The sequence below is a fragment of the Platichthys flesus genome, chromosome 21 (genome assembly GCF_949316205.1).
Source record: "Platichthys flesus chromosome 21, fPlaFle2.1, whole genome shotgun sequence".
Classification (NCBI taxonomy): Eukaryota; Metazoa; Chordata; class Actinopteri; order Pleuronectiformes; family Pleuronectidae; genus Platichthys; species Platichthys flesus.
The window spans coordinates 13,768,740-13,796,604 of NC_084965.1; the positions used below are offsets into that span (position 1 = coordinate 13,768,740).

General features: G+C 43.5%; 1 protein-coding gene across 2 annotated transcripts; it reads left to right on the plus strand.

Moving 5' to 3' along the window:
- The first annotated feature begins 800 nt into the window (after window positions 1–800).
- On the plus strand, window positions 801–27,517 carry ctdspla (CTD (carboxy-terminal domain, RNA polymerase II, polypeptide A) small phosphatase-like a). 2 transcript variants are annotated; one of them, XM_062379660.1, is made up of 8 exons: window positions 801–1,410; window positions 16,068–16,234; window positions 17,476–17,514; window positions 19,955–20,056; window positions 24,198–24,254; window positions 25,033–25,125; window positions 25,209–25,394; window positions 26,336–27,517. In XM_062379660.1, the coding sequence occupies exons 1-8, from the start codon at window positions 1,335–1,337 to the stop codon at window positions 26,459–26,461; spliced, it is 846 nt and encodes a 281-aa protein (XP_062235644.1). In that variant the 5' UTR covers window positions 801–1,334; the 3' UTR covers window positions 26,462–27,517. The 2 variants fall into 2 exon arrangements, with proteins under 2 accessions (XP_062235644.1, XP_062235645.1); XM_062379661.1 differs by lacking the exon at window positions 17,476–17,514 and having other exon boundaries at window positions 803–1,410.
- The last annotated feature ends 348 nt before the right edge of the window (window positions 27,518–27,865 follow it).

The window sequence follows — 27,865 nt, forward strand, 5'->3', positions numbered from 1 at the left end:
ACTGCATGAATAATGTTTGTGTATCAGTGCATGTGGAGCGTGTAGGGCTCTGTTGCACAGGAGGAACTTCAACGGAGGGATGGGGACTAGGCTACATGATGTAAACAACAGATTAAAGAGGAACTGTAATGATTCTACCTCCGCTGGAAAGGTCATTCTTCGTGGTGAGAACTTCTTAATGTGTGAAAACATCAGTTTAAAGTCTTGTCTTTGTGGAGTCTAAGGAAACAACCCTGATGATGTCACTGGGATGTCATCCGGTTATAGCTTCTCTAAGTATTCAAAACATTTTACAAAGCAGTTTTTCAATTTAACTTGAAATATTTATTGAAAACTTTTTTAATATTACAGTGCTGGGATTGGTGGAAAAGATTTGTCACAGCATTTGGGCAATAGTGAAGAGCATGTATATGATCAAGTAAAATTTAACTAGATCAAATTCTTAAATCACATTAATTTCAGTATGTCGGATAAAAAACATCTGTAATATTTTGTAAATTTGAATGTAGATAAATAAATATGAATATGCATATGTGAGAAAACACATCTGAGAGAATTGATAAGTGTCTGGTTGCAATACTAATAATAATAATAGTTAATAACTAACTAAATAATAACTATTTGCAATGACTTTACAACGATCTTTGTGCAGCTGTATGCCTGTGAAACATCTGCAAACACGCGCGTGTGTCTGTGTGTGCGTGTGTGCGTTTGTGTGTGTGAGAGAATGAGAGAGAGAGAGAGAGCGAGAGAGAGAGGGAGAGAGAGAGAGAGAAAGAGAGAGGTGGACGGACTGAGAGCCTCTGTTTGAGTCTGGACTGAGGAGGGAGACAGAACATGTTGAAGGCTTGTTGTTGTTGTTGCGGGGAACCAGTGTGACCCTGTGGCAGACAGACAGGCAGACAGACAGGCGGGAGGACGGCCGTCATCTCTGGGTAAACAGCGTGTCATGCAGCAGATATAGTTGTGTGCGTGTGTGTGTGTGTGTACAGTAGCAGAAGGCGGGGGCTATGCTGCCTGCAACAGCCTCAGCGGACACGCACGGCAGCTTCGGTGCAGGACTGACGCTTTGTTTGCCTCCTGCGCGTCGGACTGTCACCTCCTCACATGCTGCACGCGCCGTGGAGCTCTCCTCTTCCTCCTCCTCCTCCTCCTCGTCTTGTCTGTAGGCTCCTGCGGGGGATCGGGACCGCACGCTCCGAGTAAAATGGGATTTTAATGGTGCGAGCAGCGGACGCGCTCGGCCGTGCACAGCCAGGGGACTGTCGGACACTTGGTAATGTTTACCGAGGAATAAAACGGTGTAGCCGAAGGTTGCAGAACATCTAGTTTCCATGGACAACACGTCCATAATAACACAGGTTGCAAATCCGAAAGAGGAGGAGAGCATCTCTTCAAGTCAAGATAAAGGTAAGGCGCGTGCACGGAATTCAGTATCTTCCATTATTTGGTGTTGTGCAAATGTCTCTCACGCTCCGTCCTGGTTTTTGCGTGAATTATGGGATTTGCATGTATTCCGGTGCAGCCCTACGTTGTTGACGTTGGGATGTGCAGCCCTCGGTGCACACACACACGATCCTGGGTCTGGAACAGCAGAGACACAGAGTATCGACGGGAGAAAACCTCCATTGTTCAGCTGAAGCAGAGAAACATGCACAGAGCAGGGCTTGGATATCATTTTGTGAGTTCACTGTGCATGGACTGTCTAGAGCTTTATTTTGAAGAGCCCAGAATACTTTAATATTTTTTTATCTTGAAGGTTTTTTCTGTGGCTTAAAACATGTGATATTTTCTTTTCCTGTGTGTGGAGTGAGATTGGTTTACTACAGGGGGCGGGTTCTCCTCCTCTCTCAAACTGGTGACATCCCTGTATGCACCAGTGACACAGAAAAACCGACATATCCCTCCAAGAATCAGCTGTAAAACAACACATTTTTAAAACTGTATATAAATAATAAGAATATATGTCGCCTTAGAAAGGCTGTTTTTGCTCTTCTCATATTTTGCCCACAGTTTTAAAGCAGGACACGCAAATGCCTTTTAAAAGAGTAAAATCGGTGTTGTTTATCTGTATCATCGGCTCCATCATGCAGCGTAATAATCATCATGTATCAGACAGTGTGTGCGCAAGCTGCTAGAAACATCCAATTCCAGCTGTGCCTGAAAACAACAGCTCAACAGCTGCCCTGCAGATTACAGGGGCTGAGCGAAAACACATTTTGCCCGTCTTGTTTTGCACCAGAGTCCCCACTGACCATGTGGTGATGGCATCAGTGACAAATCCCCCCCTCATGATTAAGGAGCTTTTCAGTTTCCATCAACTTGCAGAGGGGTTTGTCCTCAGGCTGAGCGGTAACACTTTTATTTTTAAACCCTCATCAGAGGGGAAACCCTGGTATATTTAATTAATTTCAGCATAGCACACATGATGTCGGCGCAAAGAAACAAGTGTACACACGAACAAATGCAGGTGTCCATGGGGGATCACGGCAGCAGACCCCCCATCACCCCCCCCCCCCCCCCCCCAGTCCACAGGGTGCCTGGAGGCCGGAGGGACCACAGCTTCCTGCTACACCGGGTGCTCTGCGGGAGGAAAGGTCACCTTCCTGCATCACCCTCTGCTGAGCAGCACTGACATACATGAACCACTCTGACTCACTGGACGCCCAGCCAGCGGTCATGAAACGAAGTGCTGACCAAGATAACTGGGACTTGTTTGCTTTGACAAGTAATTGGACACAAGTGTTCAAATTGACGAGTGAGGTTTTGATAAATCTCCTATCTTCGTTACTAACTGTATTTTTAAACGTCGTGTTTTCAGATCTGTTCTTGGGAACACGATATCTCAAGGACACCTTGAAGGAATTTCTTCAAATTCAGTATGAGTGTTCATTTAGACTCAAGGATGAGCTGATTTGATTTTTAAGGTGAAAGGTCACTGTGACCTCACAGGACACATTTATGCGTCGTCATTGTTTGTTATCTTAAGAATTTCTCGAGAGCGATAGAGAGAGCTCTTTCAAATTTGGCTCAATGTTTGATCAGACTCACAGATTAAATGAGTAGATTTCAGTTGTCAAAGGTCACAGTGACCTCATGCTGTTGTGGAAGCAATATGTCAGTAACACCTGCAGGGACTTTAACTGCACTCTCTACTATTTTGTCTAATGTTTTTCAGCCTTCTCCAATCTTGGGTCAATGCCTTGATACTTTAATTTAAAGGGAATTTGCAAGTAGAAAAATACAACTGTTGTTTGGTCAGAATTCCCCACACTTCCTGGTTTGCAACATCTTGCTCGTCCTGAACAGTAAATCCCAGATGACGTACAGCCAAACATTTAATCCGGCAGGATAAAATCCAGGGTCAGTCACCGACCAGATCGGACGTCACACACACACACACACAAAAAAAACACTAACACACAGAATTGGCGGGGAGCTTCCTGAATGTAGTCCCTGCTCTTCACCACTGCCTCAAAGCAGACAACAAACAGCACTTGTTGTCCAGGACAGTTGCACAGTGCTCGGGGTGCACTGAAGCCACAAATGACTACACACCCACACACACACACACACACACACACACACACACACAGACACACACACACACACACACACACAAACTCACACACACAAACACACCCTGAATATTTCAGAACACTGGCAAGCTATTTTCGGAGTCCTATCAGTTTCATTCCAAGAAGAGACATAGTAACTCATTACAGCCGAGGTTTTTGGACATTTGGTCAGGTGCAGATTATATCTTTATGCATTATGGATGATGTTCAGTGAGGTGAGGGCTGGAATCATAATGTAAGTGTTATCTTTCTTCAGACAGGCCACATACATCGGTACAAAGTCAACCATGATATACTTAAGGAAGATTTTTCAAGGCTATTATCTGCATGAATGACTCAGGTTTGAACAAATGTCTTATAAACAAGATAACTGTGAGCACATTTAGACTGTTAAAGAAAATATAACGATAAGAGATAAAGCAGTATCATTGTATTCGTATAAAATTACTTCAAAGAGCATAAGGAGGCAGAGGAAACAGTATTTCTTGCCTCCAGTTGGTGTTTCATGTGGCCTCCATATACTTTTCAAGGTCTGATGCAATAATATGTAACCACTGGACCGTAACAACGCACAGGGCCTGGTGAGCCGGCCATCTTCCATCTCGCTTCACAAATCAGTTCGGCTTTGCTCAGATGACTTCACAATCCAAGTAGTATCAATGGACAAGCCGTTTACCTTAATAAGCTTATCTTAAATCTGACTTCAGCTCTTCACTCCTGCTGGCTGAGTGTTGGCAGTTTTCAGACGCAAAATACAGGATCAGGAAAACATCCAGAAAATGTGGGCAAATTTCCAGAGTTTGCCGTTCTCATGTGAAGAGGGTAGCAGGAGAATGTCCAAGTCAGCCGCGTTCACAACAGGAAATTTCCATACATTTTTGAGAATTTTGCGTCATGTCCTTATCGCCAAAAGCTCTTGAATCTCATTGTCTTTTCAAATCGACATCCACGTTTGAGTCTTCTACGACTATGGCTCCTCTTTTTCATCCCGAGATATTTGTATTTCACGAATAGCAAGAAAAATATTAAATACATATGCATAATAATTCTGCTTTAGCATCGCACAGGGACAAATCTGTGTTTTTATCAGCTTTGCTTCATCTACACAGCTGAATCAAGTCAGAGGAATAAATGTTTTCTTCCCCTTAAAGAGCAAGAAGGACAAATTCTAAGTTTTCTTAAATGCATGTTTGGTTTTTCTTGCTGAGGCTGAGATTTATGTACAAGTAAACGTGAACGGCAAATAAGAATCCCTCGAGGGCCTCTGGGTGAGAAGATACTTGCACCGCCAGAAAGAAAACGAAAAGGAAATAAAATACAGTGGCTCTTTTTTTAAGGCCTGTTATTATATACGCTTTGCTTATGAGGTTATTCCTGGAACTTGCTGCTGTACTTTAATAAAGTGTTTATGATGTGTGGACCACACCTGCGTGGGTTGTGCGGCACAGCTAGCGAGGGGAGCCTGCAGATTTTTGGCCGCCCTGGCGTCTCTGGCACAAGTTACCACCTATCTGTGAACTCAAAGGGTAAAGGAGGACGACAGTCCTCTACTCAATAGGTCTATCTATATATTTTTTTATACATGTATAAGCCATCCATCTCTCTTGAGAATCACATTTGTTTGCCATGTGCATACAGTGAAGTCAATATTCAGGCACCATTTTGACTGAGAGAACGAGGGAGGGGAGAGCTGGACTCAGTTGAAGTGCTCGTCCTTATTACAGATTTATGAGCCTATTTCAGCCAATGGAGCTCAGAAAAGCAGATTATCTGCACCTCCAGGAAAGTGTTGAGGTGTCAGATGTTTCCCAGCACATCTTCATTACTTCAGTCCAGCTCCATACTGGTCAGCTGATTGGGAAGAGTTGAATGTTTTTTCTTAAGCTGCTTGACTGATAAGCTTGTTAAGTGTATGTGCGGGCTCACCGGCCCCAGTGGGTGCATCAGCACGGCTGAAGTGGAACACGAGGGATTGTATTAATTTATGTCTTGTACATTGATTCAGGCCCACGGGACGAGGCGATGTCATGTTTTTACAGCTGCAAGTAGAAAATAAGAGTGTTGTTGGCGTTGGTTTGTGCTGTTGTTGCTCTTCACAGAATTTGTTTTGCTTTGTAAATGACCACCGTGGATTTGCCAGCACTGATTTTTAATTTATACCTGAGCTCATAAACGGTCAATCACCAAAAATGGCTCAATCGCTTGGTTTAAACTGGAAACGATGTCCTAATACGATTTCAAAGAAAAACCTCAAAGACTGAAAGCAATGTTGGAATGCAAACTTAACACTTTATGTCAAATTTGCTTAATGGTTAGAAAAACAAATCAATTATTAGTTAACAACAGATAGCAAGACAAGCTACCAAACCACGCAAATCCCAATGTCTTTCTCTTTTCTCTTTTCTCTCTTTTATTCCAAGACACAAAAATACAAATAAATAATTAAGAAGTTAACAACAGATAGCAAGACAAGCTACCAAACCACGCAAATCCCAATGTCTTTCTCTTTTCTCTCTTTTATTCCAAGACACAAAAATACAAATAAATAATTAAGAAAATTTAATGAAAATTAAAGAAATCGAGGAGTCAGCGACAGTATGTACACAATGTAAAGGTGTAGAATCTAAATACAAGTGGGATATTTATGTGTTTATAATCTGTAACATATATTAAGGACATCTGAAGCCCAGATGAGTATCAGCCCCATGTCTCTCCCTCTCCTCAGTGCATTTCTTCACTCTAGGACTTTAATGGTGGCAGCATGTTATTAAAAAGTCATTTAAAAATAAATACACTGTTATAATGGGAGCCAGGCTGGTGTGTTTTTCCAGACCTAGTAAAGGTTATCTTTTGTGACACGGAATGCATTACAAAGATTTATGTCAGCATTTCACATCCGCTCGCAATAAAGAAGAACAAAGTTAAAAAGATCAGAAGTGTCCTTAAATTGGGAGGAAGCCTGTAGAGACACAATGAAGGAGATGTAATCGAGCTGCAATCCCTCCTCAGAGAGGCCACAGGGGAACAAATCGCGTGGGTTGACTCGTTCTTCACTCCCACACTGGCTGAGACTGTGAACGCTCCAGCCTTCACTCAGAATGCTGATTTAAACAGGAGGAAGGGTTCACATCGCTGCCGCTCTGAAGTCCAGGCTCTGGCTTCTGGTCGAAAATAGACTGTTAACATCCTTTTACTTGTCGGGGAATCTTAATCACAGGGAAACCAAAGTGTCTTGATCGCTTGGGTAGTTGTTATCGCACTGATGTATGCTCTAGTTTTCATTTTGTGTTTAAGCTTGATTTTAATTCCTTTAATGGGGTGAAACATGATTGACCACTTGGCTCCATCCCCTGACCGCTACTGCACAGACGCTGGCTCCGAATGACATCGCTGGCACGGACTGTCGGTCAGTTAAAAGTGAAAGAAATGAAAACTTTCAACTGCAACTACAAATTCTGCATCCAAATTCATTTGACAGTTTCTTTGTTATTTCTCATTATACAAATTTATTCACACTGAATCTGTGTAATATATACTGAATTGTATTGTCACAGCTGGCGAAAGTGGGGATGTTTTATTTGAAAAACCTCCTAAATGCAGTTTATGTAGTTTGTAGTACTTCAAAATGAACTCTCCCGGCACCACTGTTTCTCCTCTCGTTCGTCTGACTCTATTTAACTGTCATTTTATTTGTGTAATCCTTCATGCTTTTGGTCAGAGAAAGTATAGTCGGTCCTCAGAGTCTCATGAGGACATGTTCCTGTTTCTATTCCTGTTCATACTTTCATTCCTGTGTTACAAGATGAATATTGATTGGGCAACAGTGCAGGCACCATTTCAAATGTGTTAGACTCTTCTTTTGAGTTATAATTCACGTTGCAAATGTGATATATGAAGATCATTTTATTTAAAATGTATAAACAGTGTTAATACTCAAATCTTATTCTTATATCTTGCCCTGTGATTGGCTTGTTTTTGAGAATTATAAGCTCCACATTTCTCTGTATTCTCCAAGTCTGTTTTCCCCCGTTGGTTGGTTCTGCTGCACTGGAAGGTTCTGGGTTTTCTGGGCCTCTTTTCATGTCTGTGTGCTTTGGAGTGTGTGTTCGACAGCATTGTGGGAAGTTTCATGATCAAACATGGCCCCAAGTGTAGCTCACTGTGCTGCGGCTGCTAGTTTTGGATTGAACCCTGTTTGCAAATGAAAAGAAATGAGACCGTTACATTAAAACTTCAAATTAATTCTTTTAAAAAAACAATGTAATGCCTTGTCGACCTCCCCCCGAGCAGTGACTGGCTATGATTTATACCATGATCATTTTTTCTATAGCGATTTGAATCATATAAATATACATTTTAGTGCCAGATAACTGAGAAACACAACTTATATTAACTTTAATGACATCACTCAGTCATCCCCTGCGTATATTTACACGTCCGTGTTCAGTGGCTGTGAACGAGTAAGGACCATTATTGATGCTCCAAAAGCCACAGTCTCTTTGGAGCAAGCAACGCCACACGGCCGCCGCAGCAACAACCGGCAGCTGCCCCCTTTAAAGCCTGTCTCTAACAGGACGGGTCTGCTGATTAAGTGAGCGTCCATTCAGCCTAACGGACGTTGTCAAAACAGATCAATAGAATCAGAGAAAGGTAGGGCAGGGGGGAGGAAAGGGTGGAGGTTTGTGTGTGTGTGTGTGTGTGTGTGTGCATCGAGGAAGAGAGAGAGCAGGAGAGAGTGGGGTTGCAGGCAGGTACAACCGGGCTTTGACATGGGGACGACCTTTCTGCAGATTTTGCCCTCTTCTGGCTGCCATTCATCACCAGTAATTAGCTATCTAAAGGGGGAGACCATGTTTGGCCCGTAATGGTTTTCTGTCACCTGTCCTGAATCGTGCCACGTGACAGATTGGGAGATATTTCACAGAGGAGCATAAAAGGTTTATACATATTTTAAAATGATGAGCCTGGAATAAGCAAATGCACGAGCAAAGGGGCTGCAGCAGGACGCCGAGAGGTGTTTTTTTCTGCCTCTCCAGAGGTAAAGGTGAACACTGTTTAACTGTAAAACCTCAGGGGGCACTAAGTGGGACATGCTGTGTGTGGAAATGTAGAGATGATTGCCTCTCAGTGAGCAGCGGTATACAAGCAGGCAGAAACTATGACCTACTTGTTTGTTCCCATTCATTGCGAGCAGCATTTTAATGTGCATGAATCTGATTTACTGCTATTTTCATGTCTGCTGTGTGAGAATAAAACTCGAAGTGACCTTGAGAGTCTCACACTCTGTGATCCTCTCATTATATAGAGTACTGCTCAGTCAGTACAGCTGATCTCATCAGGGTCATCTTAGCTTTCTAAACAGAAAGCGCTAAGTTACAGACTGTGTCATTATGCCTGCTGCGCACGCTTTTAAAATCATGGGAGACCACAGACGTAAAGTTCTTAAATTTTTGTTATCTTTTAACCATGAGTACGCACACAGTGAACAAAGAGTTACAGTTTCACACAATTGTCCTCCTGGTACGGGACACATTTGTCTTATTTACACCGTTAACAGTTCCGGTTCTGAATAAAAGTACTGGTGGCGCTTCCTGGTTAGCTCGCTCTCATCGGCTACTGGGTGAGTGATTTCTGCTCTCTCACTCCTGTCACACTGCAGGATCATTTGGCCGGATAACCAGTTCAGATCAGATCAGATTACTCTCTCGTAAGGCGCCACCCTTAGTTTGAAAACTGCCTTCAGTTACCATAGGGGGGGAGGATTTAACAGGATCTTTTTAGCATCATGGGAAATGTAGGTTGTGTTTGTGGTCTAAAGTTCCAAACTTTTATGGAACATCAAAACCAGATTGTTGGTGTTTTAAGCCCATTCACTCACTGGACCCACCTCCAGCATCCAATTGTGCAGCTGCAGGAGCAGCATCACTCGGGCTGTCAAGAGCAGCCTGAAGACAGGCCTTTAATTTCATTTGACATTAATTCTTCTATCCTTTTTTTCTTTTTCCACCAACAGAGGAGCAGGAAAGGTTTCCCATCAGTCACCCAGCCTCTGGCATGGAGTATATAATATAATAAGAGCATGTCGATGAGGATATAAAAGGATATATAAATAATGATCCACTGCAGCTCCAAACAAACGTGGGCTGTGTTGTTTCTGGTTGCGTAACTCAGTCAGATCTCCCTCATTATTTCTCCCTGAGCTCTCAGTGGGTTAAGAAATTAACCCACTGAGAGCGCTTGTCATCTCCTTCCTTTCACTGAGCGCTGGAGATGCAGCAGCCCTCGTCCCCCCAGGGGCTGCACGCAGACTGGCACTGCCACCATTCCGCTATCGGAAAGCAGGGCCAGACCCAGCCACGGCGAATTAGTACCTTGCATGACATGGGTGCCAACCAAACAGATATGTGGATAAATCTCACAAAAGGTCCTGACTTGTTCAAATGTTACTGGGTTGTTGAGTGAATGTCAGTTGCATAACTCCACGTAGGATGCAAACATATCCACGAAACCTCCAGGAGAAGCAGGGGGAGTAAAAGCCAGAAGGGCAGCTGAGGGTCAGTCAGCGTGAGTAAAAGCATCTGCTGGAACTGAGTGTACCACCACAGCCGGTAATTTTCACCCCGGCCTCAGCTGTCTGTGTGGGGGAAGTGAGGAGGCTTAGTGGGAGTTTATTTTATCATACTGTGCTATTATTGCCTTGATGGCCTCACACACAACCCATCCAACGACCTCGGCACAGTGAACACACACAGGCTGAACTGTCAAGCTCAGCTCATCTGATGCTACCTAACTCCACTCAGCTGTTTGGATTTACTGTTAATGTGTGTGTGTGTGTGTGTGTGTGTGTGCGTGTGTGTGTGTGTGTGTGTGTGTGAGTGGGCACACGTTCAAGTGTATTGTGGAACAGATGCTCTTAAGTGTAAATGTGTTGGAAACCAATCTGTTGTAATTATCATCGCCTCCCTCTGTGGGATTTTTACTCGTGTAAAAACAATCAATAATCAAGATTACATTTTACTGTTAAACGGGGGCAAAACAGTTTTTTCATAATCCAAAATGATCAGTGAAAAAATTATTGATTTCTTAATTAGGTAAAAGAACAAAACAGCTCGTCAGCTCTTATTGTTCATATGTCAATCCCATCTGACACCGGGAGCGAGGCGGGGTTAACCCTGGAGAGGTCACCAGCGGGTCATGGGGTCTCTATGGGTTAACTGGAGTCAATTAAGAGCCTCCAATTGACCAATCTGCATGTCTTTGGACTGGAGGAAGCTGGCGTACCCAGAATAAACCAGTGCAAACTCAACACAGAACTGGCGAAACAGGAAGCTTCTTGCTGTGAGGCAACAGTGCTACCCACTGCCCACCATGACACCCCCCTCTGCGATAATGATTGGAATAGTCAAGGGATTGATGAAAGTGTTGCAAGCTTCCCTTTTCTTAGTATCCAGTGTTGTTTTGCTGACACAGTGCACAACAAGGACTTCCCTCTTGCTGCTGCCTGTTGCTGTCAGTGTGAATCAGGGACAGAGGACAGAGGACAGGGGACGACTTCAGGAGCTCTCACTTTGCTCTTGAAAGATGATCAGGTGAATTACTTGTTGGTGTATACGTGTCTGTGTGTGTGTGGAGAATTATATTGTGTATTTTGGCTGCAGCTGAGCAAGTATTTTGTGGTGGTCCCACTTTTAAAAACAAAATATCAGTAACAGGTGTAAAGTGCAAACTAAAGAGACCACGTCCTGTCATTTTTAGCAGTTGTTGCCATGTCACTGTCTCACAAAGGGGGTTTCTCTTGATTTATACAGCGCTCAGCACAGCAGAGCTGGTCTGGAACTCCCTCTGCCTCCTGGCTGATTTATCTCAGTGAAGGTTAAGTTCCCAGGCTTTGCCATTTAAAACCGACCTGTTTTCCACCTGAATTATTCAAGCCACCTTCTCAAGGACTGTTCTCCCGTCTACGCTTATGTCCGCCAGGTACTTTACACTTTAACTGCCCGGCTGGTCATGACCGCACTTCTGTCCGTCTGTCAGGCTTCACAAATGTTCATTTATTACTGTAGTTTAGAAGATAACACATTACAAAAATGGGATAACTTATATTACTGTTTCTAACAACAAGTGCTCAGGATTAGAGCTCACCTGTAGCTTTGCTTTTCTGTTGAGTTTGGTTTCAATTAATTATTTGATGCTAGCCTCGATTGCTTGGCTCCAAACCACGATCACCAATGAACAGAATCCAAATAACATCACCCCAAGATGGCGAGACTCGTATCTGTGATATTTTGTGATACCATAGCAGTAAGTGGAGACACATTGTCCATCTTTTTATACAGTCTAGTAATTTGTGCACCTCTGCTAATATCTTGGCTTTTATTTTATATTGGGGAAAGAATCATGGACGCTTATACAAACTCTTCACTGATAAAAATTTTACCTTGTGGGTTGTAATCCACTATATTCTAGTTTTACACTCACAGACGGTGCAGTGAGGGAATATTAGAGATATTACACGTGTGGCCTTATTTGGCTTATCCTCCCAACAAATGATTTAGATAATCTGGTTCCACTGCTGGATGGTTTACAACCTTTTTTTTTTTTTCGTTCACCGACCAAAATACGACTCCAGCTGTAATGAATACAAATTATAAACTTTTCTGGTCAGTGAGCCTGTCTCACCCAGGACTGTTTGTTTTAAGGATGCTCAAAATCCTCACATAACCCTGTGAGATCTCATGCACTAAAAAGGAGACTGCAGCTTAACATAAAAATACTTAATATTGCATGTTGTGTTTTGACTGCTTGTGTACACTCTGAGCTTTTTACAGCGACAGTAGAGGAGGCCACCTCAAAGGTCTTAAGCTAAGCCAAGGATCATATTCCCTCCCGGAGCCTGGCATTATTCCATGCTGTGGGTCACGGGGTGATTATCTCTTCCTGTCAGGAATGCTGAGAATTTCCTGCGTTTTCTCCCTCTTCCGGCCTTGTTAGCGGTTGAACGTGTGACAGAGAGCCTGGGCCCAGCTGGCTCCCATTGACTCTCTATCGCTGTTACCTAACGTTCAGCGGGAGCCTTCACACAGGCGAATGCTTGAAGGGCCGTTTTTTTTTCTAACAGCTTTAGATCAAGGGAATATGCTGAATTGAATGAACCGATTCAGTGGGCAAATAAATACGCACCTGCTCTGAAGAGGCAACCGATTTAGCCTAATATGTCGTGCTCTGCAGGGAGCTTTAGTCAGATAAAACCAGTTGCGTGCACCACTCTTTTAAAACGGTGTATACCTCGTGAACAGGACCTTTCCATCTGGGAGCTTTAGTGTCTCATTCCCCAGATTTATCATGTTCCTGTGTTGGTGCCAGGTTCAGGTGCTTGTTTTTCTTAATGGCAAATATAGCTTTAACCTTTGGCTGTTATTCTCAGGGCCGACGAACGCTGCGTTACTATGGCATGTTGACTTCGCTCGCATTCCTGAGCAAGGACATCGGAAGAAAAAAGTTTCTGTGTGCTTCAGATGTGTCCGTGTTTGACGCTGATCGCTGTACACGTGGCCCTGCGCCCGAACATGTGATCGTACGGTATATGTGTGTGTGTGTGTGTGTGTGTGTGCGTGTGTGTGTGAGTGTTTGCTCGGGCTCCGGCAGCAGTCAACTCTCAGCTATGTTATTTGTCTCAAAGGGAGAAAGGAAAGCTCTGTTTGTGTAGGGTGGTGGTGCAGGAGGGGGCGGGGTAAGAACCAGACCCAAGTATAGGCTGTCTCGCCACAGTAACGCTCCCCACCCATTCTACACCCTTCTCCCCCCCCCCTCCCTTTCGGAGCTCCCCCTCCCGCACCCTTTTATTTTCGGGGGAAGTCGATCGAGGCAGCGGACCAGGGCGGGAAAACACAGATGGTCTCAAAATGGTGGAGTGAGGAATGACCTCAAGGCGAGTGAGGCCAACTTAAGGGAGAGTGAGGGATGGATCTGGGCTTGGAAACTTGTTTTGTTGAAGGTCCATTCGTTCCGGTCTCAAGGATGTTTTCCCCTCAACTTACCTCTTGGGGTATAACAGCCATCCAAATAGTTTTTGTTTTGAATTGCCTATTGCTGTCTTAGAAAATCGATTTCAACTTATCCAACATATTTCACGAAATGTAAGGTTTTAATAAAGACTTTTTAATAATTTAGACTAAAAATACATGTCAGAAAATAGTGAAAATAAATGTCCAGATTTCGCAGAGCTCAAGGTGACATCTTTAACTTGGCTTCTTCGTCCAAAAAAACAAACATCGTACATTTACAACTATTCAAGAAAGAAAACAGCAGCAAATCATCACACTATAGAAGCTGATATCGGTCCATATATCTCAATTAATTGATTATCATCATGGCGTTGGACTAATTACCTAATTAATAAAGCAGCTAATCATCACATCCCTAAAAGAAAGCCATCCTGTTGGAGGAGGAAGAACACGAGTGAGTGAGATGTATGATCTGGAAACACAAACTGTAAACTGGCCAGTGTTTTATTGATCTTTTAGTTACAACGTCATAAAAAGTCCCCTATGGAGTTCTGAAAATGGTTAACAATATTCCACTTAACTAATACAAATCATATTTTTTAAGAAATGGTAACCTTTGTCCTGGGTTGATGCTGTTTTTCCTTTGATGAGACAAGGTCCTGTTGTGCTCAAACTATTAATGTTCTGTCTATATACTGTCTATGTATCAGCAAACATTCAAGTTTACTTTTATTTCCTCAGACAGTGAGAAATATTGACTCTGCTCTCGTAGCCATGGTGTCAGTTTTAGCTGCAGCGATAAAATTGAGTTTCTCCTTCCATCACCGCACAGGTTATAAAAACACACTACGCCTCCTTCCTTATCCAAACTGTTATCAAAGTGTTTGTTTCGGAACAGAAATCACCTCAGTGGACTACAAAGATGGCGAGAACAAAGGCGTTTGTCGAACTGCCTGCAGCCTGTCATTTCGTCAAGGCAACCCAATGATAGTTCTAGGCATCAGTCTGAAGACTGTCAGAATAGGAGCAGGCTGCAAACAGCCTCAGCATGCACGGCTAACTTGGCTGCCCGTATCACACGGCTGTATGAACGCGTTAACAAGACGGCAGCAAACAGGGGGATGGCGGCTCGGAGGCACGAACACGATGATTCGAGCTGAAGTCGGCCCGTGGACACTTCAAAGTCACAAACTGATTTGGAATTTCCATGCCTATAAATAACCTTTTGAAGCAATTAAAATGGCAGAGCCTCCACTTCAGGAACACCTCAGGATAATTGCACTCCCAGATTTCAAGGCTTTGTGCCGATGTTCCCCAAGTTTTTGAATTTTTACCCGCTCATCCTCACCAACAGATATATAAAGAAAATCATAATCTGTGATTGAACATTCGTGGAGGCCGACCGACCTTCGGAGCCACACTTGTTTCTCCTCTTTCAATGTGAAAGTAGGCCATGGACTTCAGAGACAGGGAGGGAGGATGACGTAACTTGGGATCTCTATATGTATGTTGTATCCTCTTTGGAGCTCTGCAGCACTGATCACTTCTTCTCCCCATGTATGTGTACATAGGTTTCATCATTTTCAGATATAATAACATGACAGACTCAATGTGACATGGATGCTGTCTCTTAGAAGTATCAGGTTTTCTTACTTTTTCTCCCTCATATATTATATCATTCTGTCTGCTCTGGTGCCGTCTCCTTTCTGGATGTTAATTACCTGGACTAACTTCCCTGAGGGCACTAATGACGGCTATTTTTGGCCCCGTGCTCCCTATTTCAAGAACTGATGTCTCACTGAGTTGTACAAAATCCATCTCAGCTCTTTTTGTCACAATAATGTGATGACGCACAGCCCGTCTGCAACTCTGAGCTGCATGCGTGTCTTCTCCTGGGAGAAGAGGCAGCTCTGCTTAGCATCAACGTGTGTCTAAACAGATATGACACCTGCTTTCGACGGCTGACACTTGATTCAATTCTGTGTATTGCAGCAGCCACTATCATTTACACAACAAATTATGATTTCTCGTATAAATCAAAATAAATTAGCTAAATGTTGAAATTCTCATAACCGTGGATTGCGAATGTCTGGGTACAGATTATGAAATTGTGAGTGCGGTTTGTAAACTGTGCATTCAAATTTGGACTGTTTTTCCTCAGTCAACCATAAGGGGGTGCTCTGTAGCATAACACAATTTTGTTCCTGTTTGAGAAACTTTGTCGTGGATACTTGAAGTACTTTTTTATTTGAGTGATTTTACTTCTAAGAGTTAGATGAGAAGATAGTAGACACTCTCTTGAGGATTATTAAAGCTCGCCAGAAGCCGGCTTAAAAAAATGCTTTCACAATTTCTTGTCAGATTGGTAATTAGCCCGGTTTAGATATGCTAGTTTTTATTCTATGTTTTCCTGCTGATGTATGGAAAGCCGCAGGATCTGACCTCGCTTCTTCTTCTGTCTGTTTCTTTCTGTCTCTCTCCCCAGTCTCCCAGTCCAACAGCAGCCTAAAGAAGCACCGGAGCCGCAGCATTTTCAGCCCCTTCTTCTGCTGCTTCCGCAACTACAATGATTACCAAGTGGAGCCACCGCCCTCCAACAACAAGACCCTCTCCCTGCCCCCGCCGCCAGAGGAGAACGGCAGTCCTCCCAAGGTGAAGCTCATATCTCTCTCGCGACACCATCGTTGGCCCCGAGTCAAAATAACACACCATTTGCATCCACGTGACGAAAAGACAAACCCTTGTTGGAATTAGTTTTTAGCTGTTGCAGAGATTCACCCCGAGAGATTCAGTATCATTTGTTGGTTTTTCTTCCCAGCGAGCTTGTGAGGGTTTGCTCTTTCCTGCAGATAGCCGTGGCACCGTGCAGCCTCGCCGCGCTCCCTCCGCAAATCTTTCCAGCTGCTCCAAACCCACTGAACCCGGAGCTTGTTTACCATCCGCTGCTTGAAACTGCGGGCTCGCTTCCCATCTTGCATTCTTCGATATCTGCCTACGCACACAACCGCACACACAGAATAACACACCGAGCACGCTGAGGAGCTCAAACCACACACACACACACATATCCACACTTGCGCTCCGTCTTTGTGTAGCATGCTTGCACAAGCTTGCACAAGTCTTACGGTATACCCATGACAACACATGAACGCGCACACACACACACATGCGCTCATACCGCCGCTTCTTTAATCCCCATCAAGTGGGGCCTTGTGTGGGTCCAGTGTGATGGATTGCCTGGCCCCCCCCCCCCGTCGCCTCCCCCTCTCCTCACACACACTCTGACCAGTGTAGTGAGGATGTGTGAAGCGAAACGTTCTGGCCGCTGGAAAAGGCGCCAAAACCACAGAGCTCCTCCGCAAACACGGTGCTCGGCTGCCAAGGCAGGTACACAGGGCTAAAAATGGAGCGGTATGGTATCCACTCCTGTTTCCCTGTAAATGTCTCTCATTTAAGGGGGAGGAATGCACAGCCCCCCTGCGCAGACACTATGCATGTGGTCACCGCTGTCCTGCGTCGAACCCCTTCTGAGCAAATGAGCTCCCGTTAAGTTCGAATGAACCGGGCGAACCTTGCCATAAAAAGCCTCGTTACAGAGAGGGGCTGGTTCTCCGAGCTGGGTCCTTGCCCACGGTCCCTCCCAGCAGTTTGCTCTTTACTGGATTTCTGGCCAGCCGTGTTTGTTACTATGGCAGCACGTTTGTTTTCGAGCAAGCTGCTCTCACTTTCTTTCACTGTTTGTCCCCCTTCTCTTTTCTCTCCACTCCCTCTCTCCCCCCGCGCGTTGGTTGATTAGAATACTGATGTTGTCGATGTCTTCCCCTGCAACAATTTCTCAGTTTTTCTTTTTCAATCTTTCTTCTCCTTTTTCTCTCCCTGTTTATTTTCTCCAGTGTGACCAGGTCCAAGTCATCCCCATCCCCATCCCCAGTGTATGTATTATATATTTCATTTTTCTTCCTCTCGCTCTATCAAAGTAATGCCAACCCCCCCGACCCCCACCATCCGCTTGCTGTGCATCATCATTCTCGCTGCATTTGGATGTTGACAGAGAGGTGATTTTTCTTTGCGCTCAGGCGAAACCCCGCTCCGTCCCTCCTCTAAAGGGGAACAAGGCGCTGCTTTCTGCTGTTTACCCTCCACTCACACATTCAGTCCTCATATGACGTGTTTTGTTGCTGTGTCCTTTTCTTCGATCACTGGAAGAGAACATGAGAAGGATTTTCTTGAAAGATCAAATTTATTCAATCTTGCCCAGGAACTTTACAGCTGCAGTTTGGGTAAAAATATATATTAGTTAGGTATCGTCTTCCTAGAGAAAGATAACACATTGTTAGAATACATACTGTTGATCCATTAACAGGGCTCAGTTTCAGTGATATGTACAACATTCAGTCAAAAGGGGGGGTTCATCTGAGCCCTGCTTTTTTTGTGCTGAAACGACAAATCATTTAGTTATTTTGGAATGTGCGCAATGCCTGTGGTTTACTGAAATTTAGGATTTCACACTCACAGCATCCCACATGGCAGCCAAGCTTCAATATATACCACGCAGCAGACGCCTCCCTCCAACGGCAGGAAGTGCATGCAGCGACGAGGCCTGGCTCTTTGTCAGGACAAGGTCTCTGAGAGGCGACCTAAACAACTCAAAACGAACTACAGAGGTCACGTCTGTGTAACTGTTTACTGTAACATCCGATAAATCAAGTCCGCAGGCAAACAACATCTATATGTGGTATTTATATGTGTCAGCAGAAAGATCTTAGTTAGATCCAGTTTACGACACAGCCTTGCCTTATTCATGCAGGTGCAAGAACACAGCAAAGAACAACAATGGATAGAAAAAGAACAGACGATGAACACAGGGATCTGTGAAGCTGTGTTATTCTGTTTGATTGCTTTTCGAAGCAGCGGGAGAAGCCGGTTGCCAAATGATTAGCCAAGTTCTGTTGTGAACTTTTGTCGCACAAAATTGAGAGCAGACACTTGGTCTCGTCTTCACTCCAACACTACGACCATTGAATGACGTGCGTAGTTTAGGACTGAGGAGAGAACTGCTCTTTCTATCTATCTATCCATCCATCCATCCATGCATCCATCCATCCATCCATCTATCTATCTATCTATCTATCTATCTATCTATCTGTCAACAAGCAACAAAAACCTTGACTCTGGTTTCTGGTGAAGGGCTTTTTTGTCACAGTGCAGCTGCCTGGTGAAAAGGTCAAGGTCCCGGTCAGCCGCTCAGTTTGTCGTTCTTTGGTCAACAAGCTTGTGAAAATCCCATTCATCAGGAGCCTGCCAGGATGTCGCTCTGTGTCCTTGCTCACAGGGAATTCTTCCTGCATGCGGCCCCAAGATAACACATGATGGTTTCGGTCCGCCCGGCCGAACGCACTGCGAAACACACACACATGCAGAAAAGGACTCTACAGTGTGTCTGTGGGTCAGTATGTGTGAGAGAGAGACAGTTTGATTGACAGAGTCCTTGCTCCTCACCTCTCTATAGATCTTGGATTGTGTGGGTATGTGTGTGTGTGTGTGTGTGTGTGTGTGTGTGTATATCGACGAACCATCTGCTCCCTGCCAGTCTGTAACCCCAGGCCTGCTTTGCAAAGGACCTCGATGGCATCTCAGTCAACATGAGGTCATGCAGAGAAAATAGTGATCAGTCAAACATGAGCAGAAGTCCTTGACATGTGATGACTTAACTGTAACTATTATACATATTTTTAACATTGCCTCATGATAATAATACCCTAATAACTATGATACGCCATCAGCCCATTATAGTGGTATGGGTGATATGTAACTATAGACTAAATTCAGTTTATAGCTTGGTAATAATTAAATATACCCTTTATTTCTCATATACAAAATCCTTTTTGTATTACATAGTTGACTTTGGAAATTTTGTCACTGGTCTCCAGAACAACAGGTTTTAATTCTCCAGAAAATAGTTCTCAGTTGTCATGGCAATAGCTCAGTTGTCACAGTCAATCTCTGTTTTCAGTTTTTTTTCTTTAACTGTTTTTCCTGAGGTGCATCACGACTATTTGTCTAATTCAGAGTTAATTGTCAAATATATGTGATAATGTTCTCATCAGTTTTCCTGTAACGACCTGAACCATACTGTATACATTTAAGTTACTTTATATTCAACAAAAAGCAGAAACCAACAAACTTCCTGTGTCTTTATAGGTTCACACGGAGCAGGAAAGTGATCATGTCCAATACTTTGACTGAGCTGCCATCGCACCCCCAGTACTATATGATTCTGTGTGTGTCTGTGTGTGTATGTGTGTTCCCTGTTCCCTCTAATGCATCTGTGTGTGCAGATAGTATTGTGACGGCTGTTTGTTGTTTCTGCAGCCTCCAGCCAAGTTCCTCCTGCCTGAGGTCAGTATAGCAGACTACGGCAAGAACTGTGTGGTGATCGACCTGGATGAAACCCTCGTGCACAGCTCCTTCAAGGTATCTTACCACACTCCACCTTTCACTACTACACACACACACACACACACACACACACACACATACTTTTTTCCTGGGTTCAGTCGTGTCATCCTGTTACTCCATAGCCTCAGAGGGATAATGGGATTATACAGAAAGAAATACGGAAGATGCCAGTCTTTGCTCTAAATATGGATACAAGGGTGTAATGACAATTACGTTGAGGTGCTGCTGAGCTCATGGCAGCCTTACTGACGTGTACATAATCACAAGAAAGCCGGTCTGCGAGGGTATTATTGTCATATACACCAATTAACACAGGAGAAGGCAACAGGGAGAACTAACTGTTACTATGATAAGGTGTTGGCATAGCAACCGATACATCCTCACTGGCTGTGCAGCTGGTAAGTGATCAGCAGCACTGGGATTTATCTCTGTCCAGTCCAGTCGTTTGGCAGCAGGTAACTACGGCAGCATCTCTGCCCTGTGAAAACCATTTACAGGGAAATGGAAAACTCAGGTTTGCACTCCTCTCCTCCTATCGACCATGTGCCTTATGACTGCATGGATTGAGTATTAATTATGTTCTGTCTACTCATATGTTGACTCCGGGGATCAGAGAGAAACTGCATTTCAATCATGTCTATGTCCTGTACATCTTTTTATTTATAGCTTTATGTAGTTTATATAAACTGTAATATATTCAGCCTAAATTGCATTTCTTTGTCACCAGTGTTTTAGAATATCTTAAGAATCTATACCAAATTAATTATTTTATAGTATATATATATATCAGGTAATAGAGATGTTCCAATTCCATTTTTCCCTTTATAAAACCTATTTTGATAATACCTTTCTGAGTTCTGATCCCATACCAGTACATTTGCAATATTAACAACTTATATGTATTTAAACAGCTTTATGCTACCAACCCTATATCGAAGTGATGACTGTTGTATGGCCTGGCTCAGGTAAAACCTTTGGTGAAGAAGTAGTAATTTTATCAACATCAGAAGTCCAAGATGGTTGCTCCCTGATTCAAGATATATCACAGACTAATTTTTTATGGGAGTAGGTGGAGACTTTTACAATCTATTCTTCATCTTTGTTTGTGTTGACCTGATCCTCTGGCGCTCCAACAAAAGTTCCCTCCACTGACACACCTGGCACACCTAGTGACCCACTTCAGCACAGCTCGGCCCCAGCTGATCTCAGGACACGTGTGTGTACTGTATCTAGGGTTGCTGTCCTCAGCGTGCGTGCAGCTCGAAGACAGAGAGCTGTGCAACAAAATATTTTCAAGGTGAAACTGAGGAGTGTTTTTGTGTTTGTTCTGGTTTTACTCAGGGAGTGAAGGGAAACTGAGGAAATGTCTGAGAAAAACACTTTTCATATGACTTGGACTTAATTCCTTGTTTTCTGTGGCGAGGCAAGAAATGTACACCGACTGTTCTGGACCCACCCTTCCCAGTCACGTGTCAGGGGCCACACACAAGTGCACTGTGCACGCCAGGGTGTGTCCAGCACAGCGGGCTGTTGCCTGGAATGACCACAGGAAGAATTTCGTGGAAATCCTGGATCTGTTCTCAGGATCTTGACGGTTTTATTTTCTCTCCTGACAACAACTCACACAGGAGTTTCTTTTCTCCCCCTTTGGATGAAAGGCAGCTGCATAGCAGATCCTCAGTCCATCAAAATGATTTTTGTCCAGTGATCAGTGTGACATAAACTCAGGCGGGAGAGGGACAGCCACGCAAGCATTTTCGCTTCCATTCAGAATCGTGCAGGATTTCCTTTAGATTTATCTTTGATGTTGGGAGGTAATTTTTGGATCAAAACGCAAAGCACTGCAACAGACAAGCTAATGCTGGAATTGGACAATTAGTGCGGCAAATAACAAGCACAACCAACAAGGGACATTTTCACAGAGATGATTCACAGATGGACGTGGACTAAAATAGAACCGTTGCATAACATGTCACATACTGTATGCTTTATCCTCCATGTTATGGTTGAAAAGATAATTCCAGGCCTTGCTCCAGGATTAGATTCAGAATGTGTAGAAGAAGCTGAAGGAAAACAAGCAGCTACATATTATGAGCTAACATTGCAGGAACGAAAAAACATGAAAACCATGAGCATTAATCTGCTGTTGTGACAGCCCCCCTCCTCTGGGGAAGATATTTCCACCAGGTTTTGGGCACTTGATTTGATCCCTTTCAGTCTCAAGAGCGTTAATGAGGGTTCGGCTCACAGTCATTAAGTTTTCAGGTTGACAGTCCATCCCTCCGTCGATCATATTATTGGTAACATGATATCTCAAGAGGACCTTGAGGAGTTTTCTCTTAAATTGAACTTGAGGCTTGAACTGATTAGAATTTCCTGGTCAAAGTTGCTGTGACCTCACGTGGCTCATTGTTTGCCTTGTGGACACAATATCTCAAGAAGGTCATAAGAGAATCCTTTCCAATTTGGCCCAGATAATAGCTCATGGTCTTGGATTAATCGATTTGATTTTGGTGGTCAAAGGTCAAGGTCACAGTGGTGCCACGAAACATGTAGCTGGCCTCTTGAACTTGATATCTCAAGTCTGTCTCTGGGGAATTTCTTCAAATTCTGACCAGATGTCACTGGAACACAATGATTAAGTGACTAAATTTCAGTTGTCAGGGGTCAAAGGTCATTGTGACCTAATATGAGACTGGAATCTTTTGCGCAAATAGTCTGCAGATAAACTTTATACAAGTTTATTTGAGGTTCAGCAAATAAGTTACTTTCATGAGACAGGCTCATAAAACAATCCCAAATGATGAAATATACCTGTATGTTTGTATATGAAGAAAACACTGGACCACAGTCCCACTGTCATCCGGTGAAAAGACCCATAACACAATTCTGCCATCAACTGTGTCGCAGTCGACTGAGGTTCAGCAGAGATTCATAAAACAAAACCCTCTTCGTTCCAATCATTTACTTCATTCCTCTTCCTCTATCTCTCTTTTTTTTTCTTCTGCCCACCTCCCCTACGGCCGCATCACTCACTGTCTCCCATCCGGGTCCATTACAGAGCAGCTGTTGAGTGCTCAGTCTTCAGATGATGGAGTGATTCAGCGGAAGAGCAGTAGGCAGAGGCCAAGTCTGTTTCTGTATCTCTCCCTCCATCTGTGCCTCTCTGTCTCTTTTCTCTGAGAAAATTAATCTTTTCCTCTTGTCTCTGGTTCGACTCATTATTGGTCCTGTTTTTTTATATAAACAGCTGGAGCTACAGTCAATACGTTTGCTTGTGTAAACACGAACCAGTGCTGAATATTGCAGTTGCCTGAAGGGGAGTCTCTGAAAGTGCACGTACAGAACAATCACTGTGAGCATGAGGGCAGGTTGATATACAAAAGCTGGTGAATTGTTTATTTTGAGAGGAAAAAAGATAAAGTGCATCCATCAGACCTGAGGACAAACCTGCTCTGAGAGAAACTTTCTTCTTTGTCTGTCTAATTAGCATTCATATTCATTAAATTTGTTTAATGTCTTTGGTTCTTCCTTTTTTCAACATATAGTAAAGTTTTAGCTGATGTAACGAAATATAATTGGACAGATTCATTAATTTCACTTTTGAAATAATACTTTTAAGATCCTCTATTCTTTTCTGTCTCTAAAAGTCAGAAAGAGCAGAGAAACCTTCTTTATCTCTATTTTCTCTATTACTCCCTCTCCCCGAGACGACACCGCCATGCCTCCTACCTAAACCTTTCATCCTCGTCTTAACGCCCTCCACTTCTCTTCCGCCCACAACCCTCCGGCATCTGTCTTCCTCTGCCTCTCGCACCTCTCGTCTCCCCTCTCCCGCTTTTTAAAGATGACACAAGTCATGCTGAGAAAAGCAGCGGCGCTCTCCCCTGTCCGTGTTCACGTCCGACATCTCTCAGCTCCTGGGTTTGTGCCCAGAGTCATCACACTTCTGATTTTTCCTCTAACACTGAGACACAGACGGCTGGAGCAGAGGGAGACACAATATGCTTAAAGCCTCACGAGTTACCCCGGGGCACCTGAGAGGAGTATTTTACTTTTTCCACTATAAAATGTGGGCATGTGGTTCAGCCGTGGCCTTGTCAGACCGTGTTGTTTTGAGAGAGTAACACAGATTTTGTTTCCTCTCATCCTGCAGCCCATCAGCAATGCAGACTTCATCGTTCCAGTGGAGATTGATGGGACTGTTCATCAGGTAAGACTGCACTGATGGGGAGCTCCTCCAGAAGGCCTTGTATAAAATAACATGTATTAATTTAAAAGAGCTCCCATGAAGTAGCCTTGGCTCTGTTTTTCCCCCCTTCGTATTTATTATTCCCTATTATCCCGCAGCCGCGTCAAACTGGGACAGCTCGCACACTCCTCCCGGAATTTAGTGCTTTCTGCTTTATTCTTTGTGTCTTCTGCATCCTTGCTCAGTGTAGAGACACACGAGCTGCAACGTGACTGTGTCACCGGCTGAACAAACGTCACAAGTTTGTCTGGAAGATGGCGTCTAAGTGCAGCAGCAGCAGAGATGCTTCGCTGAATAGAAATGTGTGTGAGAGAAAGTAAGAAACAGAGCTACTACACCTGCTCTGTGACAACAACGTGTTTGTGTAGTGGTGTTAAAGGATTGTTTCCTGTGGAAGAAGTCGTACCTTCGCTGTAGCCTGGTTCAAGTAATCCAGGATAGGCTTTCTGTATCTGCTTCGGCCTATGCTTGATTACTTGCTCTCGGAGGCAGCAACAGACACAGACTGAAGAGGACGAAGATGAAGGAAACAATGTCCATGTTTCAAGTATTTATTTAAATGTATTTATTAAAGTCTGGAATTGTGTATTTTGTGAAAACATTCAAATGGATTGGATATTTATTTATTTTCTTCGGGATGACTATGACGATTTGGTTATATAAGAATTGTGTGAATGATCAGGTTTTGGAAAGCATCAAAACTTTCCTTGTGTGTTTTTTTATTCTTTCTCTGCTCCAGGTGTACGTTCTGAAGAGGCCCCACGTGGACGAGTTCCTGCAGAAGATGGGGGAGCTCTTTGAATGTGTCCTCTTCACAGCGAGCTTAGCCAAGGTTGGTTCTCACACTGTTTCAACCGTCACAGTAATGCGTTGATTCCTTCGCTGTACCGACCAGATGTTTCTCTGGTTTTTCAGTACGCTGACCCTGTGGCAGATCTGCTGGACCAGTGGGGGGTGTTCCGCGCCCGGCTCTTCAGGGAATCCTGCGTTTTCCACAGAGGAAACTACGTCAAAGACCTCAGCCGGCTGGGCCGCGAGCTCGGTAAAGTCATCATCATAGACAACTCGCCTGCCTCCTACATCTTCCACCCTGAGAATGCTGTAAGTCCTTTCTCATCTTAAGGGTTTTGACCTTAAACGTACAATCTGTCAGTTTGTCAACAAATTTATAACTTATATGAGCCTTTCACATATTTGCTGATATGATGTGAAAATTCTTATTTTATTAGAATAAACGACAATGCATACCTCTGCTAAGGCCCAACAGTGGCCTTATTAAACCCGACTTAAATTCCCTAGATCTAGACTTTTTTTGGGGATTTTTCCCGTGGGAAAACTGTGAAAATGTTAAAAAACACCCTATTTTGCAATAAATCGGCTGATTTATCAGCATCATAAATGTTTTCCTCCTTAGTTTCGGTATTGGCATCTGCCTCCAGAAATCCATATGAGACTACTAGTTATTATTTCTATTCATGCTGCTGTTGCTGTTTTCTTTTTGTTCCGATGGAACCAGACACTGTAGGTGAGGGAACAAGGCACATGGTAGAGGATAAGTCGTATGCAAGCCTTATTCGTCTGTGTTTGAACCAGGAATTTGTTCAAATGATGCTTTAACAGAGAAAATGATGAAGCTGCTTCCTAAATGAGGGCAACAATGAAAACTGATGCACAATGTTGTTGTTTTAGAGCCTGACTACACACATTTGTGGGGCAGAAATATGTGTTTAATTAACAACAGCGTAACTGATTATATCGGTGAGACGTTGTCGTAGTTTTGATCTGCAGTGCTGTGTTTGAGCCAGCGGCAGTGTTCCCAGCTCGAACATATTCCTCTCCTCAATGGAGCTGCTGCTAGTCCTCGATGCATTTCTCCCATTAATTATTTACACAAAAGTTGCACCAGCTCCTCACCTTTAATGCAACACTTTTACATCGACTGTCAGACGAGCATTTTTTGCCTTGATCATATAAATTAATTCCGTCTCTCTCTCTCTCTCTCTCTCTCTCTGCCTCTCTCTCTGTCCCTGTTTAACCCACAGGTCCCGGTGCAGTCCTGGTTTGACGACATGACGGACACAGAGCTGCTGGACCTGATCCCTATGTTTGAGGGCCTCAGTAAGGAGGAAGACATTTACAGTCTGTTACAGAGCTTGAGGAACAGGTAGCAGACAACGCCCCCCCCCGGCTGGACCCTCCTGCCTGGCCCCTCCCGCCACGGCCCCTTGCTGCACCTAGGCCCTCCCACCTCGCTGCCACGGCCCTGAAGCCTGGTCACCTCCTGAACTGAGGACTTCAGGCAAACGATCTGGTTCTAATCGAATCGAGAGAGAACATCTATACAGATTCTCTGGATTTTTGAACTCTTTGTACAGGACTCTTGCTGACAAAATATTATATTACTGTATGTACATACTCTATGTTTGTAAAAGCAAGACATACACAAAGTAATTTTTCTATCAGAGAGATTAGGTTTTACTATTCTATCAAGTAATATTTTAGTTACCAAAAATAATGAAATACGCAGGATGACGAGTGTTTTGGTTTCTTTCTGAGAACGGGTGACCTTTTGGTTTTAATGTCGAGCTTCGATACGCAGGCTGGTTTTACTTCTTTTCCGACCTTTTCTTTCAAACAACTGTGATTTATCTTCTCTTACAGAATGAAGTGCCTTCATTACTGTGCTGATTTTATTGTGTCTGGTTATGGGGTGCACAATTACATGCTGAATATTTACTCAAATCTCCACAAGCGTCTGAAGCAAATCTTTAAATGGAAAGTGAAAGCGAGTCTATGGTAAATTGTCATTTAATCTGAGAGAAAATGAAAAGACTGATTCTGAGAAATGTAGAAAACTAACCTGTCAGACCTGGATGATTTATTTTGCCGTTTCCTTGAACAACATTGAACTGTTAAATTTACCAAAGATTTGTACAATTCAATGTGATTTATGGCTGAATCTTGGACAGTGACTGTAAATTGATCCTTCAACACAATGAAAACCCCCACTTTATAATTAATGACGAAACAAAAAACCTTCTTAAAAAATCCTAATAACATCACCGTCCACCAATAAATGTTGAAGTTTTGAGGAAAATATAATGAATAGCTTAGAATATATGGAATTATATTTATTGGGGAAAAGGGGATTGGGTGCATTGTAAAGAATGCTGTTGAAATCGTACTGTACAACATTAATAAAGTTGCAAGTTTGCACACTGTCAGTTTGCATTGTGATGAAATGACTTAAAGCTGCTTTTATCTGTATTTCACAATAACATTTATTCATGACGAGGCGATTTGAAAGACGATGATTGTGAATGAGCTCGCACACAAATATCGTCCAACTCTGTGGCTCATTGAGCATTGAAGTGTCTTTCAGCTCCTTGCTTTGCTTTCCGGTTGGAAACCAGCGCCATCTTGGTCTTCTTTAAACCAGAAGGAACCATATTTCAAGAAGCTGACCTCATGGACACTGCACGCGGAGGCAGCCATTGGACCGTACGAGCTGTCAATCACATGTTATCCACGCATCAATGCATACTATGCTTTATCTTCTATCTAACTCTAGA

Bases quoted from the DNA above. Each gene is read 5' to 3' on its own strand.
- ctdspla (XM_062379660.1), top strand. From the start codon at position 1,335: ATGGACAACACGTCCATAATAACACAGGTTGCAAATCCGAAAGAGGAG. The intron at 1,411-16,067 runs GTAAGGCGCGTG...CTCTCTCCCCAG, and splicing joins CTCTTCAAGTCAAGATAAAG to TCTCCCAGTCCAACAGCAGC. The intron at 17,515-19,954 runs GTATGTATTATA...TTGTTTCTGCAG, and splicing joins TCCCCATCCCCATCCCCAGT to CCTCCAGCCAAGTTCCTCCT.